We start from the raw sequence: 18,205 nt of genomic DNA, 5'->3' as shown, positions 1-18,205 counted from the left end.
GAAATTTCCCCATCTGACAAAACCTCCCTCATAGCCCCTTCAGATTGGTGTGAGGGTATGACAGAACAATTATCATCAGCGCCCTCATGCTCTTCAGTGTTTAAATCGCGCTCTCTCTGATATGCAGGCATTTTGGATAAAATATTTGCTATGGAGTTATCCATTACAGCCGTCAATTGTTGCATGGTAATAAGCATTGACGCGCTAGAAGTACTAGGGGCCTCCTGCGTGGGCAAAACTGGTGTAGACACAGAAGGAGATGATGTAGAACCATGTCTACTCCCTTCATCTGATGAATCATCTTGGGCAACTTCATTATCTGTGACAGTACTGTCCTTACTTTGTTTGGACGCTTTGGCACAATTATCACATAATTTAGAAGGGGGAGACACATTGACTTTCATACATATAGAACATAGCTTATCTGAAGGCACAGACATGTTAAACAGGCTTAAACTTGTCAGTAAACCACAAAAAACGTTTTAAAACAAAACCGTTACTGTCTCTTTAAATTTTAAACAGAGCACACTTTATTACTGAATATGTGAAAAAATATGAAGGAATTGTTCAAATTTACCAAAATTTCACCACAGTGTCTTAAAGCATTAAAAGTATTGCACACCAATTTTCAGAGCTTTAACCCTTAAACTAACGAAACCGGAGCCGGTTACAGTTTTAACCCCTCTACAGTCCCAGCTACAGCCTTTGCTGCGACTTTGCCAAGCCCAGAGGGGAATACGATACCAAATGACGCCTTCTAGGAACTTATCCAACTATCTTCAGGTCCTCACACATGCATCTGCATGTCTTGCTCTCAAAAACAACTGCGCAATAATGGCGCGAAAATGAGGCTCAGCCTACAACTGGGAAGGCCCTTCCTAACTGGAAAAGGTGTCTAACATAGTGCCTGACGTTAAAAAACGTTCCCCAAGTTTATAAGTGTGAAATACCAGCATAAACATGTATAAAATGCCCAATTAAGCAATCGATTTTGCCCATAAAAGTGTCTACCAGTTTTATAGCCCATATTAAGCCCTTTATTCTGCTTGAGACTAAGAAAATGGCTTACTGGTCCCCATGAGGGGAAAAAGACAGCCTTCCAGCATTACACAGTCTTGTTAGAAATATGGCTAGTCATACCTTAAGCAGAAAAGTCTGCTAACTGTTTCCCCCAGCTGAAGTTACTTCATCTCAACAGTCCTATGTGGAAACAGCAAAGGATTTTAGTAACTGTCTGCTAAAATCATCTTCCTCTCACAAACAGAATTCTTCATCTTTTTCTGTTTGAGTAAATAGTACATGCCAGTACTATTTTAAAATAACAAACTCTTGATAGTAGGATAAAAAACTACAACTAAACACCACATACTCTTAACCATCTCCGTGGAGATGTTGCCTGTGCAACGGCAAAGAGAATGACTGGGGTGGGCGGAGCCTAGGAGGGACTATATGGCCAGCTTTGCTGGGACTCTTTGCCATTTCCTGTTGGGGAAGAGATATTCCCACAAGTAAGGATGACGCCGTGGACCGGACACACCAATGTTGGAGAAATTAGCATGATTCGTTACTGGGGACCGGAGTTACAGTTTGTTGAAGTTATGGGGTTAGGGGTGTCCAAAACCCCCAGTTCCCAAAGGAGCTCCCCTCTGATAATTGCCACAGCTCTTGTCCTCCCTAGGGGCAACCAATACCCCATAGAGCGGAGTTCTGGGCAGAGGGCTGCTGGAGCAACCAGGGGTAAAGTTAGCGGGTGTCCTGCTGTTCTGTGGCCAACCGGGAGTTCCAGGAGCCCGGCCAGCCTGAGAGGAGTTAGGCGGGTGTCCGTTGTGAGGCGGCCGACCGGGAATTCCAGAAGCCCGGCCAGCCTAGGAGGGTTTTCCTGGTCATACACCAGCTCTCCACAAAACAAGCAAACAAAAGCTTCCAGAGATTGTGGTTGCTCTGAGGAGCCCAAAACAACAGGGGTGAGGTTGTAGGGGGGGTTGGGGGTAGCCTTAGCTGTCTGGTATCCGTGACAACTTTGTTTTCCCATGGCTTGAATAGGGAATTGAATTTGAGTGGCTTTATTTAACTAGTCAACTATTGGTTATGTATGATGAGATGGGGGTCCTTATTCAAGCCCATTATGTCTGCTTTCAAATAATATACATGTTTATTAATGGTTAAAAGGGCAATTTCCGTAAAACCCCTTCTGAAAACCAGCTGATCCAGGGACCACTTCCCTGGGTGCAAGACTGACAGCTGAGATAGTCCACTTCTCAATTGTTGACCGCCGGAATGTGGATCACTGACAGGGTACATTGACAGCGCCCTGCACAAAACAAAATCCAAGCTACCTCTTTCAATGCTAGGGGACTCAGAGTCCCTCCCTGATGATTGATGTAAGGCACAGCTGTGACTTTGATTGAAAACTAATATAATCTTGCCTCTTCAGGAGAGGCCAAGACTGAAGAGTTAAAAAAAAAAAATCAGTCTTATTTCCAAAATGTTTATTGGTTAACCTCACCTCCTGAGGAGAATAAACTCCTTGCACACTTAACTCCGCAAACAGTGCCCCAGCCTGAGAGACTGGCATCTGTAGTTACAATTACCCAAGACGGCCGAAGAAAGGATGCCCCAAGGGTAACTGAAAAGCCGTCTATCCACCAGGATTGAGATTTGAACAATCTTCTGATCTAAATGGCAGTAATTCCCTGTTCACTGGGGGGGGGGGGGGGGGGGGGGAGTCTACAGTTAACATATTGGAGAGAACTTTCATATAGCACCTGTGGAATCTACTCCCTGGCCTGTGTTACACCGAATGATGACTCTCAGCGCTGTTACGTGCTATTAATACCTTATCCAAAACCTGAAGATAATGCATTTAAAGTTTGATAACTTCCTTTTATTACTATATTGTAACGCTTAAAGGGCCACTGTAAGTAAATATTTTCTATGCCTGTTACTAACTAACTACCCCAAATACGCTTTTTATCAATAGCATTTCATTAACACATCTCTACCGTATATCAGAAATCTTGTCTGCAAATTTAATTGTTTTCCAAACCCACTCCGTGGGTATCCTTTGCTCTGTACCAATCCGTTTGCAATACCTAGGTTTCAAAATGGCGCTTTAACACAAAGTTATTGGTTTAAGTATTTTGAACACTCAGTGCTGAAAATAGTGGGCAGGATAACGTGACATCATCGGCGAATAAAAGATATAACTTTTAGAACGTTATGAAACTTCGTTTTGGAGAAAATATAGGTCAGTAGGTTTTAATTAATGTTTATTAACTTTAATATGTTAGTTGTTTAGCTTAAAAATTATAACAGAAAGTAATCCTTTAATTGTGATACAATAATAAGCTGATTACAGGTTTGTGTTATTGTAAAAATGTTCATAAGTCAGTTTCCCTTTTTCAGTACGATCAGAAGGCCTAATTTGTGCTTCCCCAGCACCAATACAAAACATCCCACATGTGATGATCTTGTGGACTCTCACTATCTTATGAAAGAAATTGTTCAGGAAACAATAAAACAAAATAAAATGCAAATGACTTTACCGTTCTTGAGTAATGACCTTAGAGTAAATTGTTATTATTGAGGACTGTAATCAAAATACTGCAGCACGCACAGATATCAGCATAAAATATTACATTAATATAAGAAAATAAAATACAGAAATTCAGAAATACAGTAACAGCTTACCGTCAATGACCTCCAGCTTCACATTCTCTCTAATGTTGCAGCAAACACCTGAAATTCAAATAAAAGATGAATAATTCTATAAAGGAAAACCCATAAAATTCAATTAAAATATTCCTTGAAAAAACAAGAAAAACATAATTTATGTAAGAACTTACCTGATAAATTCATTTCTTTCATATTAGCAAGAGTCCATGAGCTAGTGACGTATGGGATATACATTCCTACCAGGAGGGGCAAAGTTTCCCAAACCTTAAAATGCCTATAAATACACCCCTCACCACACCCACAATTCAGTTTAACGAATAGCCAAGAAGTGGGGTGATAAGAAAAAAGTGCGAAAGCATATAAAATAAGGAATTGGAATAATTGTGCTTTATACAAAAAAATCAAAACCACCACAAAAAAGGGCGGGCCTCATGGACTCTTGCTAATATGAAAGAAATGAATTTATCAGGTAAGTTCTTACATAAATTATGTTTTCTTTCATGTAATTAGCAAGAGTCCATGAGCTAGTGACGTATGGGATAATGATTACCCAAGATGTGGATCTTTCCACACAAGAGTCACTAGAGAGGGAGGGACAAAATAAAGACAGCCAATTCCTGCTGAAAATAATCCACACCCAGAATAAAATTTTAATGAAAAAACATAAGCAGAAGATTCAAACTGAAACCACTGCCTGAAGTACGTTTCTACCAAAAACTGCTTCAGAAGAAGAAAACACATCAAAATGGTAGAATTGAATGAAAAAGTATGCAAAGAGGACCAAGTTGCTGTTTTGCAAATCTGATCAACCGAAGCTTCATCCTTAAACGCCCAGGAAGTAGAAACTGACCTAGTAGAATGAGCTGTAATCCTCTGAGGCGGAGTTTTACCCGACTCAACATAGGCATGATGAAATAAAGATTACAACCAAGATGCCAAAGAAATGGCAGAAGCTTTCTGGCCTTTTCTAGAACCGGAAAAGATAACAAATAGACTAGAAGTCTTACGGAAAGACTTAGTAGCTTCAACATAATATTTCAAAGCTCTAACAACATCCAAAGAATGCAACGATTTCTCCTTAGAATTCTTAGGATTAGGACATAATGAAGGAACCACAATTTCTCTACTAATGTTGTTGGAATTCACAACTTTAGGTAAAAATTCAAAAGAAGTTCGCAACACCGCCTTATCCTGATGAAAAATCAGAAAAGGAGACTCACAAGAAAGAGCAGATAATTCAGAAACTCTTCTGGCAGAAGAGATTGCCAAAAGGAACAAAACTTTCCAAGAAAGTAATTTAATGTCCAATGAATGCATAGGTTCAAACGGAGGAGCTTGAAGAGCCCCCAGAACCAAATTCAAACTCCAAGGAGGAGAAATTGACTTAATGACAGGTTTTATACGAACCAAAGCTTGTACAAAACAATGAATATCAGGAAGAATAGCAATCTTTCTGTGAAAAAGAACAGAAAGAGCAGAGATTTGACCTTTCAAGGAACTTGCGGACAAACCCTTATCTAAACCATCCTGAAGAAACTGTAAAATTCTCGGTATTCTAAAAGAATGCCAAGAAAAATGATGAGAAAGACACCAAGAAATATAAGTCTTCCAGACTCTATAATATATCTCTCTAGATACAGATTTACGCGCCTGTAACATAGTATTAATCACAGAGTCAGAGAAACCTCTTTGACCAAGAATCAAGCGTTCAATCTCCATACCTTTAAATTTAAGGATTTCAGATCCTGATGGAAAAAAGGACCTTGCGACAGAAGGTCTGGTCTTAACGGAAGAGTCCACGGTTGGCAAGAGGCCATCCGGACCAGATCCGCATACCAAAACCTGTGAGGCCATGCCGGAGCTACCAGCAGAACAAACGAGCATTCCTTCAGAATCTTGGAGATTACTCTTGGAAGAAGAACTAGAGGCGGAAAGATATAGGCAGGATGATACTTCCAAGGAAGTGATAATGCATCCACTGCCTCCGCCTGAGGATCCCGGGATCTGGACAGATACCTGGGAAGTTTCTTGTTTAGATGAGACGCCATCAGATCTATTTCTGGAAGTTCCCACATTTGAACAATCTGAAGAAATACCTCTGGGTGAAGAGACCATTCGCCCGGATGCAACGTTTGGCGACTGAGATAATCCGCTTCCCAATTGTCTATACCTGGGATATGAACCGCAGAGATTAGACAGGAGCTGGATTCCGCCCAAACCAGAATTCGAGATACTTCTTTCATAGCCAGAGGACTGTGAGTCCCTCCTTGATGATTGATGTATGCCACAGTTGTGACATTGTCTGTCTGAAAACAAATGAACGATTCTCTCTTCAGAAGAGGCCAAGACTGAAGAGCTCTGAAAATTGCACGGAGTTCCAAAATATTGATCGGTAATCTCACCTCCTGAGATTCCCAAACTCCTTGTGCCGTCAGAGATCCCAACACAGCTCCCCAACCCGTGAGACTTGCATCTGTTGAAATTACAGTCCAGGTCGGAAGCACAAAAGAAGCCCCCTGAATTAAACGATGGTGATCTGTCCACCACGTTAGAGAGTGTCGTACAATCGGTTTTAAAGATATTTATTGAGATATCTTTGTGTAATCCTTGCACCATTGATTCAGCATACAGAGCTGTAGAGGTCGCATGTGAAAACGAGCAAAGGGGATCGCGTCCGATGCAGCAGTCATAAGACCTAGAATTTCCATGCATAAGGAAGGGAATGATTGTGACTGAAGGTTTCGACAAGCTGAAATCAATTTTAGACGTCTCTTGTCTGTTAAAGACAGAGTCATGGACACTGAATCTATCTGGAAACCCAGAAAGGTCACCCTTGTCTGAGGAATCAATTAACTTTTTGGTAAATTGATCCTCCAACCATGATCTTGAAGAAACAACACAAGTCGATTCGTATGAGATTCTGCTAAATGTAAAGACTGAGCAAGTACCAAGATATCGTCCAAATAAGGAAATACCACAATACCCTGTTCTCTGATTACAGACAGAAGGGCACCGAGAACCTTTGTAAAAATTCTTGGAGCTGTAGCTAGGCCAAACGGCAGAGCCACAAACTGGTAATGCTTGTTCAGAAAAGAGAATCTCAGGAACTGATAATGATCTGGATGAATCGGAATATGCAGATATGCATCCTGTAAATCTATCGTGGACATATAATGCCCTTGCTGAACAAAAGGCAAGATAGTCCTTACAGTTACCATTTTGAACGTAGGTATCCTTACATAACGATTCAATATTTTTAGATCCAGAACTGGTCTGAAGGAATTCTCCTTCTTTGGTACAATGAAGAGATTTGAATAAAACCCCATCCCCTGTTCCGGAACTGGAACTGGCATAATTACTCCAGCCAACTCTAGATCTGAAACACAATTCAGAAATGCTTGAGCTTTCACTGGATTTACTGGGACACGGGAAAGAAAAAATCTCTTTGCAGGAGGTCTCATCTTGAAACCAATTCTGTACCCTTCTGAAACAATATTCTGAATCCAAAGATTGTGAACAGAATTGAACCAAATTTCTTTGAAAAAACGTAACCTGCCCCCTACCAGCTGAGCTGGAATGAGGGCCGCACCTTCATGTCGACTTAGAAGCAGGCTTTGCCTTTCTAGCAGGCTTGGATTTATTCCAGACTGGAGATGGTTTCCAAACTGAAACTGCTCCTGAGGATGAAGGATCAGGCTTTTGTTCTTTGTTGAAACGAAAGGAACGAAAACGATTATTAGCCCTGTTTTTAGAAGTGGAGTTCAGAACAGCGCCTAGATCTGTTTACCTGCTGCACTATAAAGGACCCCCTAATAGGTCCTTGGGAGTTAAACAGTACAAAGAATTATAGGAGCGCCAATGAAGGCTAAAGTAAACTACAGGTACCTTGATATACAGATGACATAGAACGATGTCACCAATTAGATGAATCCAATAAGTTTAAAAAACAATATCCCCAATTTGAATGAATCGATACAGTTCAAAAATATAACAGAAGAAGGAATAAAATATATCCTTTTTAAAATATATCCTTTTTAAAAACACACACTGGGTTTAAAGTATAAAATTACAGTTTATTAATACGACCTGATCAGATGACTTCACTGATCACTACTTTATTTATAACATAGAGGTCACTTATAGTATAGGAAAACTACTATTCTGGTTTGGTACATCCAATTGGAGCTACTCTATATGAGCCTAAAATGTGCATAAAGATGATAATTGAAATAAAATAATATTGATGATGATTGGGATAGAGTAATATCAATTCTTAGGTGAATGTGCAACAGACACGCAAATCGTGAGAAAACAGAAAGAAAACAAATATATTCACTTGTGAAAAAAATGTACCATTAAATGTGTACCAAAAAATGTGGGTACAAAAAATATACCAAAAAATATAAAAAATATATAAAAAATATATATATACCAAAAATATATATACAAAACGATCCAATACCGGTATGATCTGTGAATAAAATCAATACATAAAAATGTGAATTACCTATGTCTCTAAGAGACCAGGTGGATAACCAGAGCTGTCCTTAGCTGTTTTATCTAAGAACCAGGTTTTGGTTATATCAGAAGCTGTTAGTTTCCTAAACAAATTTCTGAATACTATAACTATCAAGAGCTGTAAGTTTCCTACACAAATTTCTAAATGCTATAAATATCACAATACAATATATGCCAGCATCTAGGAATGACATAAAAATAAAAATAAAATGAAAAATAAAAATAAAAATAAAATAAAAAAGGAAATAATAAAACAATGTTTTGACACTATTAAAACCCAATTAAATGGGTTTTAATTAAATGGTCAATTATTCTGAGTTTGTGCAGAAACTAAGAAGCCTGACTAAATGAACTCAAGCTATCTCTCATTTCTTCATTCCTCTACAACTGGGATATAAATTCAAATAGAGGATTCATACTTATAGTGCTTGCTGCAGTTATTCAAAAGATTCTCACATTGCTTTACTAATTGAGACAGGAGTCTCTCCACTTAACAAACTGTTCACCATATCAACGAACCTTACAGCTGTATCTGTATCCAGAAACTGGACTCTCCAACAGGGGTAGAACTTTCAACAGACATCCCCTGCTCATTGCTGTTATAACCGCCAACAAACAAACATATTACGGCTCGTATTTCTCTGCTGTCGGAGCTGCCGTTTTTCTAAGCTCCTGATTGGACATCGGTCTCACACCCACAGCGTGACGTCACGGCTGATCCGTAACAGGCCTCAGAGACGCTGCAGTTTCACCTAACACGCTGTGTTTGTCAAGGCACTTCATTGCAACAAGCGGACACACTTCCCAACCGTTTCCGGAGACCTTTGGACCCAAGAATTATCTTCATCATTTGGCTGTTATTTGAATAATTAATCATTGGACTATGGACTTTGCTTTTTTTTTTTTATAAACTTTCTTTATTTCGGCTTTTCAGAACAATACAATACATTGATAAGTATGACAAATGATCCAAGATACATATTGCAGAGTTCACTATTATGAGGGTACCATACTCAATTCAAAGTCCAATCAGTTCTGCTAGTAATGTTAGTGAATTTATGTGATTCAATAGAGTTCGTTCTTTCCAGCCATTTTATAATAAACATAAACAAATTATACTAAGATAGACTGACCCCTAAAGGAACCTCTCAAGGGGATCAGTTAACAATTAACATTCAACAATGAACAGTGAGCATGCTGTAGCTTGGCATTACAATCTTGGTATTCATCTGTACAGTTCTGGTTTTACCTGGCACAACCTGTTTTGTGACATAGTTCATATGTGATAGCGTGAGTATAAACGTTCCCTCTCTCACAACACTGTCAGTCGAAAGTCCACTGTCCTGTGAGCTGTTTTTCTAAGATGTAAATAGTGTCTCTAAATGGATAGATAATTTGTTTCTGTGTCTCTCTGGCTAGTGTGTGCATAAAGGGTTCCCACTTTTCAAAAAATTTCGCTGTTCTTTTATTTGGGTCTTCCAATGTGTCCCACTTTTCCTTAGTGAGCTGTGTGAGGATGAGGTTTTTCAACTCATTAAGTTTCGGGATTTTGCCAGAAGGCCAATGTTTCAGAATAAGTTTCTTGGCCAAAATAATCACATTAATAATAAAGGGTCTGGCAGCTACCGGGGTATTATCTAGTTTCAGGAACAAGATTTGTTCCTCTCTGAGAGGGGTGTCAGTTGAAGTGAGAACCTTAATCCAATAAGCTATCTGAGCCCAGTACTTCCTAATATGTGGACAGTTGAGTATTAAGTGGAGTATGCTGGGATCCATGAACTGACACTTCGGACATATGTTAGGTATTGTTGTATTCCATTTCTTAAGGACTTTCGGGATCATGTAGGCCTGATGGAGCATCTTTGTATGGGCTTCCCTGAGATCTGTGGCCAAAGTGGCCTTTCTAATGTGTTGAAAGCTATCAATGATCACCTGGTGTGTCACCTCAATGTCCAGAGCGTCAGACCACCTCAAAACAGAATTTATGTTTACCTGATAAATTACTTTCTCCAACGGTGTGTCCGGTCCACGGCGTCATCCTTACTTGTGGGATATTCTCCTCCCCAACAGGAAATGGCAAAGAGCCCAGCAAAGCTGGTCACATGATCCCTCCTAGGCTCCGCCTACCCCAGTCATTCGACCGACGTTAAGGAGGAATATTTGCATAGGAGAAACCATATGTTACCGTGGTGACTGTAGTTAAAGAAAATAAATTATCAGACCTGATTAAAAAAAAAAAAAACCAGGGCGGGCCGTGGACCGGACACACCGTTGGAGAAAGTAATTTATCAGGTAAACATAAATTCTGTTTTCTCCAACATAGGTGTGTCCGGTCCACGGCGTCATCCTTACTTGTGGGAACCAATACCAAAGCTTTAGGACACGGATGAAGGGAGGGAGCAAATCAGGTCACCTAAATGGAAGGCACCACGGTTTGCAAAACCTTTCTCCCAAAAATAGCCTCAGAAGAAGCAAAAGTATCAAACTTGTAAAATTTGGTAAAAGTGTGCAGTGAAGACCAAGTCGCTGCCCTACATATCTGATCAACAGAAGCCTCGTTCTTGAAGGCCCATGTGGAAGCCACAGCCCTAGTGGAATGAGCTGTGATTCTTTCGGGAGGCTGCCGTCCGGCAGTCTCGTAAGCCAATCTGATGATGCTTTTAATCCAAAAAGAGAGAGAGGTAGAAGTTGCTTTTTGACCTCTCCTTTTACCGGAATAAACAACAAACAAGGAAGATGTTTGTCTAAAATCCTTTGTAGCATCTAAATAGAATTTTAGAGCGCGAACAACATCCAAATTGTGCAACAAACGTTCCTTCTTTGAAACTGGTTTCGGACACAGAGAAGGTACGATAATCTCCTGGTTAATGTTTTTGTTAGAAACAACTTTAGGAAGAAACCCAGGTTTAGTACGTAAAACCACCTTATCTGCATGGAACACCAGATAAGGAGGAGAACACTGCAGAGCAGATAATTCTGAAACTCTTCTAGCAGAAGAAATTGCAACTAAAAACAAAACTTTCCAAGATAATAACTTAATATCAACGGAATGTAAGGGTTCAAACGGAACCCCCTGAAGAACTGAAAGAACTAAATTGAGACTCCAAGGAGGAGTCAAAGGTTTGTAAACAGGCTTAATTCTAACCAGAGCCTGAACAAAGGCTTGAACATCTGGCACAGCTGCCAGCTTTTTGTGAAGTAACACAGACAAGGCAGAAATCTGTCCCTTCAGGGAACTTGCAGATAATCCTTTTTCCAATCCTTCTTGAAGGAAGGATAGAATCTTAGGAATCTTAACCTTGTCCCAAGGGAATCCTTTAGATTCACACCAACAGATATATTTTTTCCAAATTTTGTGGTAAATCTTTCTAGTTACAGGCTTTCTGGCCTGAACAAGAGTATCGATAACAGAATCTGAGAACCCTCGCTTCGATAAGATCAAGCGTTCAATCTCCAAGCAGTCAGCTGGAGTGAAACCAGGTTCGGATGTTCGAACGGACCCTGAACAAGAAGGTCTCGTCTCAAAGGTAGCTTCCAAGGTGGAGCCGATGACATATTCACCAGATCTGCATACCAAGTCCTGCGTGGCCACGCAGGAGCTATCAAGATCACCGACGCCCTCTCCTGATTGATCCTGGCTACCAGCCTGGGGATGAGAGGAAACGGCGGGAACACATAAGCTAGTTTGAAGGTCCAAGGTGCTACTAGTGCATCCACTAGAGCCGCCTTGGGATCCCTGGATCTGGACCCGTAGCAAGGAACTTTGAAGTTCTGACGAGAGGCCATCAGATCCATGTCTGGAATGCCCCACAGCTGAGTGACTTGGGCAAAGATTTCCGGATGGAGTTCCCACTCCCCCGGATGCAATGTCTGACGACTCAGAAAATCCGCTTCCCAATTTTCCACTCCTGGGATGTGGATAGCGGACAGGTGGCAGGAGTGAGACTCCGCCCATAGAATGATTTTGGTCACTTCTTCCATCGCTAGGGAACTCCTTGTTCCCCCCTGATGGTTGATGTACGCAACAGTTGTCATGTTGTCTGATTGAAACCGTATGAACTTGGCCCTCGCTAGCTGAGGCCAAGCCTTGAGAGTATTGAATATCGCTCTCAGTTCCAGAATATTTATCGGTAGAAGAGATTCTTCCCGAGACCAAAGACCCTGAGCTTTCAGGGATCCCCAGACCGCGCCCCAGCCCATCAGACTGGCGTCGGTCGTGACAATGACCCACTCTGGTCTGCGGAATGTCATCCCTTGTGACAGGTTGTCCAGGGACAGCCACCAACGGAGTGAGTCCCTGGTCCTCTGATTTACTTGTATCTTCGGAGACAAGTCTGTATAATCCCCATTCCACTGACTGAGCATGCACAGTTGTAATGGTCTTAGATGAATACGCGCAAAAGGAACTATGTCCATTGCCGCTACCATCAACCCGATCACTTCCATGCACTGAGCTATGGAAGGAAGAGGAACGGAATGAAGTATCCGACAAGAGTCTAGAAGCTTTGTTTTTCTGGCCTCTGTCAGAAATATCCTCATTTCTAAGGAGTCTATTATTGTTCCCAAGAAGGGAACCCTTGTTGACGGAGATAGAGAACTCTTTTCCACGTTCACTTTCCATCCGTGAGATCTGAGAAAGGCCAGGACGATGTCCGTGTGAGCCTTTGCTTGAGGAAGGGACGACGCTTGAATCAGAATGTCGTCCAAGTAAGGTACTACAGCAATGCCCCTTGGTCTTAGAACAGCTAGAAGGGACCCTAGTACCTTTGTGAAAATCCTTGGAGCAGTGGCTAATCCGAAAGGAAGCGCCACGAACTGGTAATGCTTGTCCAGGAATGCGAACCTTAGGAACCGATGATGTTCCTTGTGGATAGGAATATGTAGATACGCATCCTTTAAATCCACCGTGGTCATGAATTGACCGTCCTGGATGGAAGGAAGAATAGTTCGAATGGTTTCCATCTTGAACGATGGAACCTTGAGAAACTTGTTTAAGATCTTGAGATCTAAGATTGGTCTGAACGTTCCCTCTTTTTTGGGAACTATGAACAGATTGGAGTAGAACCCCATCCCTTGTTCTCTTAATGGAACAGGATGAATCACTCCCATTTTTAACAGGTCTTCTACACAATGTAAGAATGCCTGTCTTTTTATGTGGTCTGAAGACAACTGAGACCTGTGGAACCTCCCCCTTGGTGGAAGTCCCTTGAATTCCAGAAGATAACCTTGGGAGACTATTTCTAGCGCCCAAGGATCCAGAACATCTCTTGCCCAAGCCTGAGCGAAGAGAGAGAGTCTGCCCCCCACCAGATCCGGTCCCGGATCGGGGGCCAACATTTCATGCAGTCTTGGTAGCAGTGGCAGGTTTCTTGGCCTGCTTTCCCTTGTTCCAGCCTTGCACTGGTCTCCAAGCTGGCTTGGCTTGAGAAGTATTACCCTCTTGCTTAGAGGACGTAGCACCTCGGGCTGGTCCGTTTCTACGAAAGGGACGAAAATTAGGTTTATTTTTTGCCTTGAAAGGCCGATCCTGAGGAAGGGCGTGGCCCTTACCCCCAGTGATATCAGAGATAATCTCTTTCAAGTCAGGGCCAAACAGCGTTTTCCCCTTGAAAGGAATGTTAAGTAGCTTGTTCTTGGAAGACGCATCAGCCGACCAAGATTTCAACCAAAGCGCTCTGCGCGCCACAATAGCAAACCCAGAATTCTTAGCCGCTAACCTAGCCAATTGCAAAGTGGCGTCTAGGGTGAAAGAATTAGCCAATTTGAGAGCATTGATTCTGTCCATAATCTCCTCATAAGGAGGAGAATCACTATCGACCGCCTTTATCAGCTCATCGAACCAGAAACATGCGGCTGTAGCGACAGGGACAATGCATGCAATTGGTTGTAGAAGGTAACCCTGCTGAACAAACATCTTTTTAAGCAAACCTTCTAATTTTTTATCCATAGGATCTTTGAAAGCACAACTATCCTCTATGGGTATAGTGGTGCGTTTGTTTAAAGTGGAAACCGCTCCCTCGACCTTGGGGACTGTCTGCCATAAGTCCTTTCTGGGGTCGACCAAAGGAAACAATTTTTTAAATATGGGGGGAGGGACGAAAGGAATACCGGGCCTTTCCCATTCTTTATTAACAATGTCCGCCACCCGCTTGGGTATAGGAAAAGCTTCTGGGAGCCCCGGCACCTCTAGGAACTTGTCCATTTTACATAGTTTCTCTGGGATGACCAACTTGTCACAATCATCCAGAGTGGATAATACCTCCTTAAGCAGAATGCGGAGATGTTCCAACTTAAATTTAAATGCAATCACATCAGGTTCAGCCTGTTGAGAAATGTTCCCTGAATCAGTAATTTCTCCCTCAGACAAAACCTCCCTGGCCCCATCAGACTGGGTTAGGGGCCCTTCAGAGATATTAGTATCAGCGTTGCCATGCTCTTCGGTATCTAAAACAGAGCAGCCGCGCTTACGCTGACAAGTGTTCATTTGGGCTAAAATGTTTTTGACAGAATTATCCATTACAGCCGTTAATTGTTGCATAGTAAGGAGTATTGGCGCGCTAGATGTACTAGGGGCCTCCTGAGTGGGCAAGACTCGTGTAGACGAAGGAGGGAATGATGCAGTACCATGCTTACTCCCCTCACTTGAGGAATCATCTTGGGCATCATTGTCATTATCACATAAATCACATTTATTTAAATGAATAGGAATTCTGGCTTCCCCACATTCAGAACACAGTCTATCTGGTAGTTCAGACATGTTAAACAGGCATAAACTTGATAACAAAGTACAAAAACGTTTTAAAATAAAACCGTTACTGTCACTTTAAATTTTAAACTGAACACACTTTATTACTGCAATTGCGAAAAAACATGAAGGAATTGTGCAAAATTCACCAAATTTTCACCACAGTGTCTTAAAGCCTTAAAAGTATTGCACACCAAATTTGGAAGCTTTAACCCTTAAAATAACGGAACCGGAGCCGTTTTAAACTTTAACCCCTTTACAGTCCCTGGTATCTGCTTTGCTGAGACCCAACCAAGCCCAAAGGGGAATACGATACCAAATGACGCCTTCAGAAAGTCTTTTCTAAGTATCAGAGCTCCTCACACATGCGACTGCATGCCATGCCTCTCAAAAACAAGTGCGCCACACCGGCGCGAAAATGAGGCTCTGCTTATGCCTTGGGAAAGCCCCTAAGGAATAAGGTGTCTAATACAGTGCCTGCCGATATTCTTATATCAAAATACCCAGATAAAATGATTCCTCAAGGCTAAATATGTGTTAATAATGAATCGATTTAGCCCAGAAAAGTCTACAGTCTTAATAAGCCCTTGTGAAGCCCTTATTTACGATCGTAATAAACATGGCTTACCGGATCCCATAGGGAAAATGACAGCTTCCAGCATTACATCGTCTTGTTAGAAAGTGTCATACCTCAAGCAGCAAGAGACTGCATACTGTTCCCCCAACTGAAGTTAATTGCTCTCAACAGTCCTGTGTGGAACAGCCATGGATTTTAGTTACGGTTGCTAAAATCATTTTCCTCATACAAACAGAAATCTTCATCTCTTTTCTGTTTCTGAGTAAATAGTACATACCAGCACTATTTCAAAATAACAAACTCTTGATTGAATAATAAAAACTACAGTTAAACACTAAAAAACTCTAAGCCATCTCCGTGGAGATGTTGCCTGTACAACGGCAAAGAGAATGACTGGGGTAGGCGGAGCCTAGGAGGGATCATGTGACCAGCTTTGCTGGGCTCTTTACCATTTCCTGTTGGGGAGGAGAATATCCCACAAGTAAGGATGACGCCGTGGACCGGACACACCTATGTTGGAGAAAACTATGTTATTTATAGTGTGCTTTTCAATGTCGTGTAGTAATGTTCTGTAAAGCAATGAGATGGAATGTTTGCCATGTTTGAAGACTGATATAGTAGCCTCCAACCCTGAGTGTCCCACTAGGGACGGTGAGCCTCTAATTATCTGGTTAACATAGTGCTTGGTTTGCAGATATGCATAGTGATGTATATTCGGTATTTCAAACTCTCTTTGCAACTCCTGAAAAGTCTTGACCTCACTTGTTACCATTTTGAACAATTGACTAACCTTCTTTAGGCCCCTCTCGTACCATATCAAAAAGGGCTTGGTAGAGTAGCCTGCTATAAAATTAGGGTTTCCCCTCAAGGGAAGATGTTTAGAATATGTATTGTCTATTTTCAACCATTTACATACTTTTTGCCATGCTCTCAGTGGTTCAATAAGGGGCAGATGTGAACCCATCGCCTTCTCAGCTTGTGTTCTAGTTAGGTGTGGTAACATTTCTAATGACATGGGGGCAATCAGCTCCTGCTCTAGCTGTGAGTGTGCAAAACAGCCCTCCCCTGTCAGCCAGTCTAACACTATTTTCCCAGATGTGACCCAATTATATAGCTTGATATTAGGTAGGCCAAAACCTCCCATTCCTCTTGTAGCTGTAAGTTTTTGTAGGCTGACTCTATGTTTTTTGTTGTTCCAGACAAAGGCCAGAATCGTTTTATTAAGGGTATTGAGGTCAGATTTTCTAAGCGTGAGAGGCAGCATCTGCATTGTATACAATATCCTGGGAAAAATGGACATCTTTATCAGGCTGATCCTACCCGTCAGGGACAAAGGCAGGCCCCCCCAAGCTTTTAGTTGAGACACTATGGATCCTATCAATTGTCTGTAGTTGAGGTCATACCATTTATGTGGATTAGCACTCAGCTGGATTCCCAAATATTTGAAGCTACTCCTTACTATCTTAAATTGAAAATCTGGCAGCCTCACTCCTCCCTCAGGATGCAGCCACAGAAGTTCTGATTTGCTGTTATTTATCTGATACCCCGAAATTTCCCCGAACATTTTAATTATGGAGATCAGGGGTGGTAGATTGGTAGGCGGGTTGGGAATAGCTAAAATCATGTCATCTGCGTACAGAGACAGATGAATCGTCTCCTTCCCTATCTTAAGGCCCTGTAGTGTATTCCTAATTTTCACTGCCAGCGGTTCCAATGCCAAGTCGAACAATAGTGGGGAGAGGGGGCATCCCTGCCTGGTCCCCCTTCCTAGTTTGAAGGATTCGGAGAGTCCTCCATTAATAATCAATGCTGCCCTAGGGTCAGAATAAAGCCGCCGGACCATTTGCAGAAATTCCCCTCGGATCCCAAATTTCTCCAAAGAATAGAATAAGTGTCCCCATAAGACTTTATCAAAAGCCTTCTCCGCGTCCACGGCCAGAAGGCACGGTTCCGGGAGCGGGGACGGTATGTCCGATATGTTATAGTTAACCCAGTAGTGGGAGAGAATTAACTGAAGCTTTCTAATATTCGAGACAGAGGAGCGGCCCTTAACAAATCCTGTCTGATCTTTATGAAGGAGGGATTGCAGAATTTTCATTAATCTATTTGCTAGGATTTTAGTTAGGATTTTATAATCGCTGTTTAGGAGCGAGATAGGTCTGTACGACTCCCTCAAAGTTGGGTCTTTTCCTGGTTTGGCTATCAGCGTAATATTAGCTTCTACAAATCTATTTGAGATATCAATTTGTCCAGCCAGTAGGCCGTTATATAGTGTTTCTAGGTCCTCCACAACATTTGGGAGCAAGATCTTATAAAATTCGCCTGGCAGTCCATCAGGACCTGGCGTTTTCCCTTGTGGGGACCCCCTGATAACACAGGTTATTTCCTGTTTGGTTATGGGTAAATTCAAGGCATCCGACTCTGAGTCAGACAGGCGAGGCAGTTGCAGATGTGACCAAAATTGGTCTCTAAGCTCAGTGTCAATGTCTGCGGGACAGTAAAGGTTTTGGTAGTACTCCCTAAAGGCCTGCGCTATCCTATCATTGTCTTTCTCCATGGAGTCCCCCACTTTTATGCTAGTTATTAAATTGTTTGGCCTTATAATCTTTGTCAGTGCTGCCAGATATTTGCCTGTCTTGTTACCATGCCTGTAGAAGAGGCCTGAAGCCCTATTTAATGTTCTCAAGGAG

The 18,205-nt window shown here is 41.8% G+C and overlaps 1 protein-coding gene across 3 annotated transcripts in view; it reads right to left on the bottom strand.

The window, feature by feature from the left end:
* The window catches only part of FOXN2 (forkhead box N2), a 156,991-nt gene that overhangs the window by 29,658 nt on the left and 109,128 nt on the right, over positions 1-18,205 (bottom strand). For 2 of the 3 annotated variants that reach the window (XM_053712218.1, XM_053712220.1), the window contains one exon: positions 3,691-3,738. The exons of the other annotated variant lie outside the window; for it this stretch is intronic. In XM_053712218.1, coding sequence (XP_053568193.1) covers positions 3,691-3,738 — 48 coding nt within the window. The remainder of the gene's footprint in view (positions 1-3,690; positions 3,739-18,205) is intronic. 3 annotated transcript variants of the gene reach the window in all.

The sequence above is a fragment of the Bombina bombina genome, chromosome 4, assembly GCF_027579735.1.
Source record: "Bombina bombina isolate aBomBom1 chromosome 4, aBomBom1.pri, whole genome shotgun sequence".
NCBI lineage: Eukaryota > Metazoa > Chordata > Amphibia > Anura > Bombinatoridae > Bombina > Bombina bombina.
This window is presented reverse-complemented; position numbering and strand designations above follow the sequence as displayed.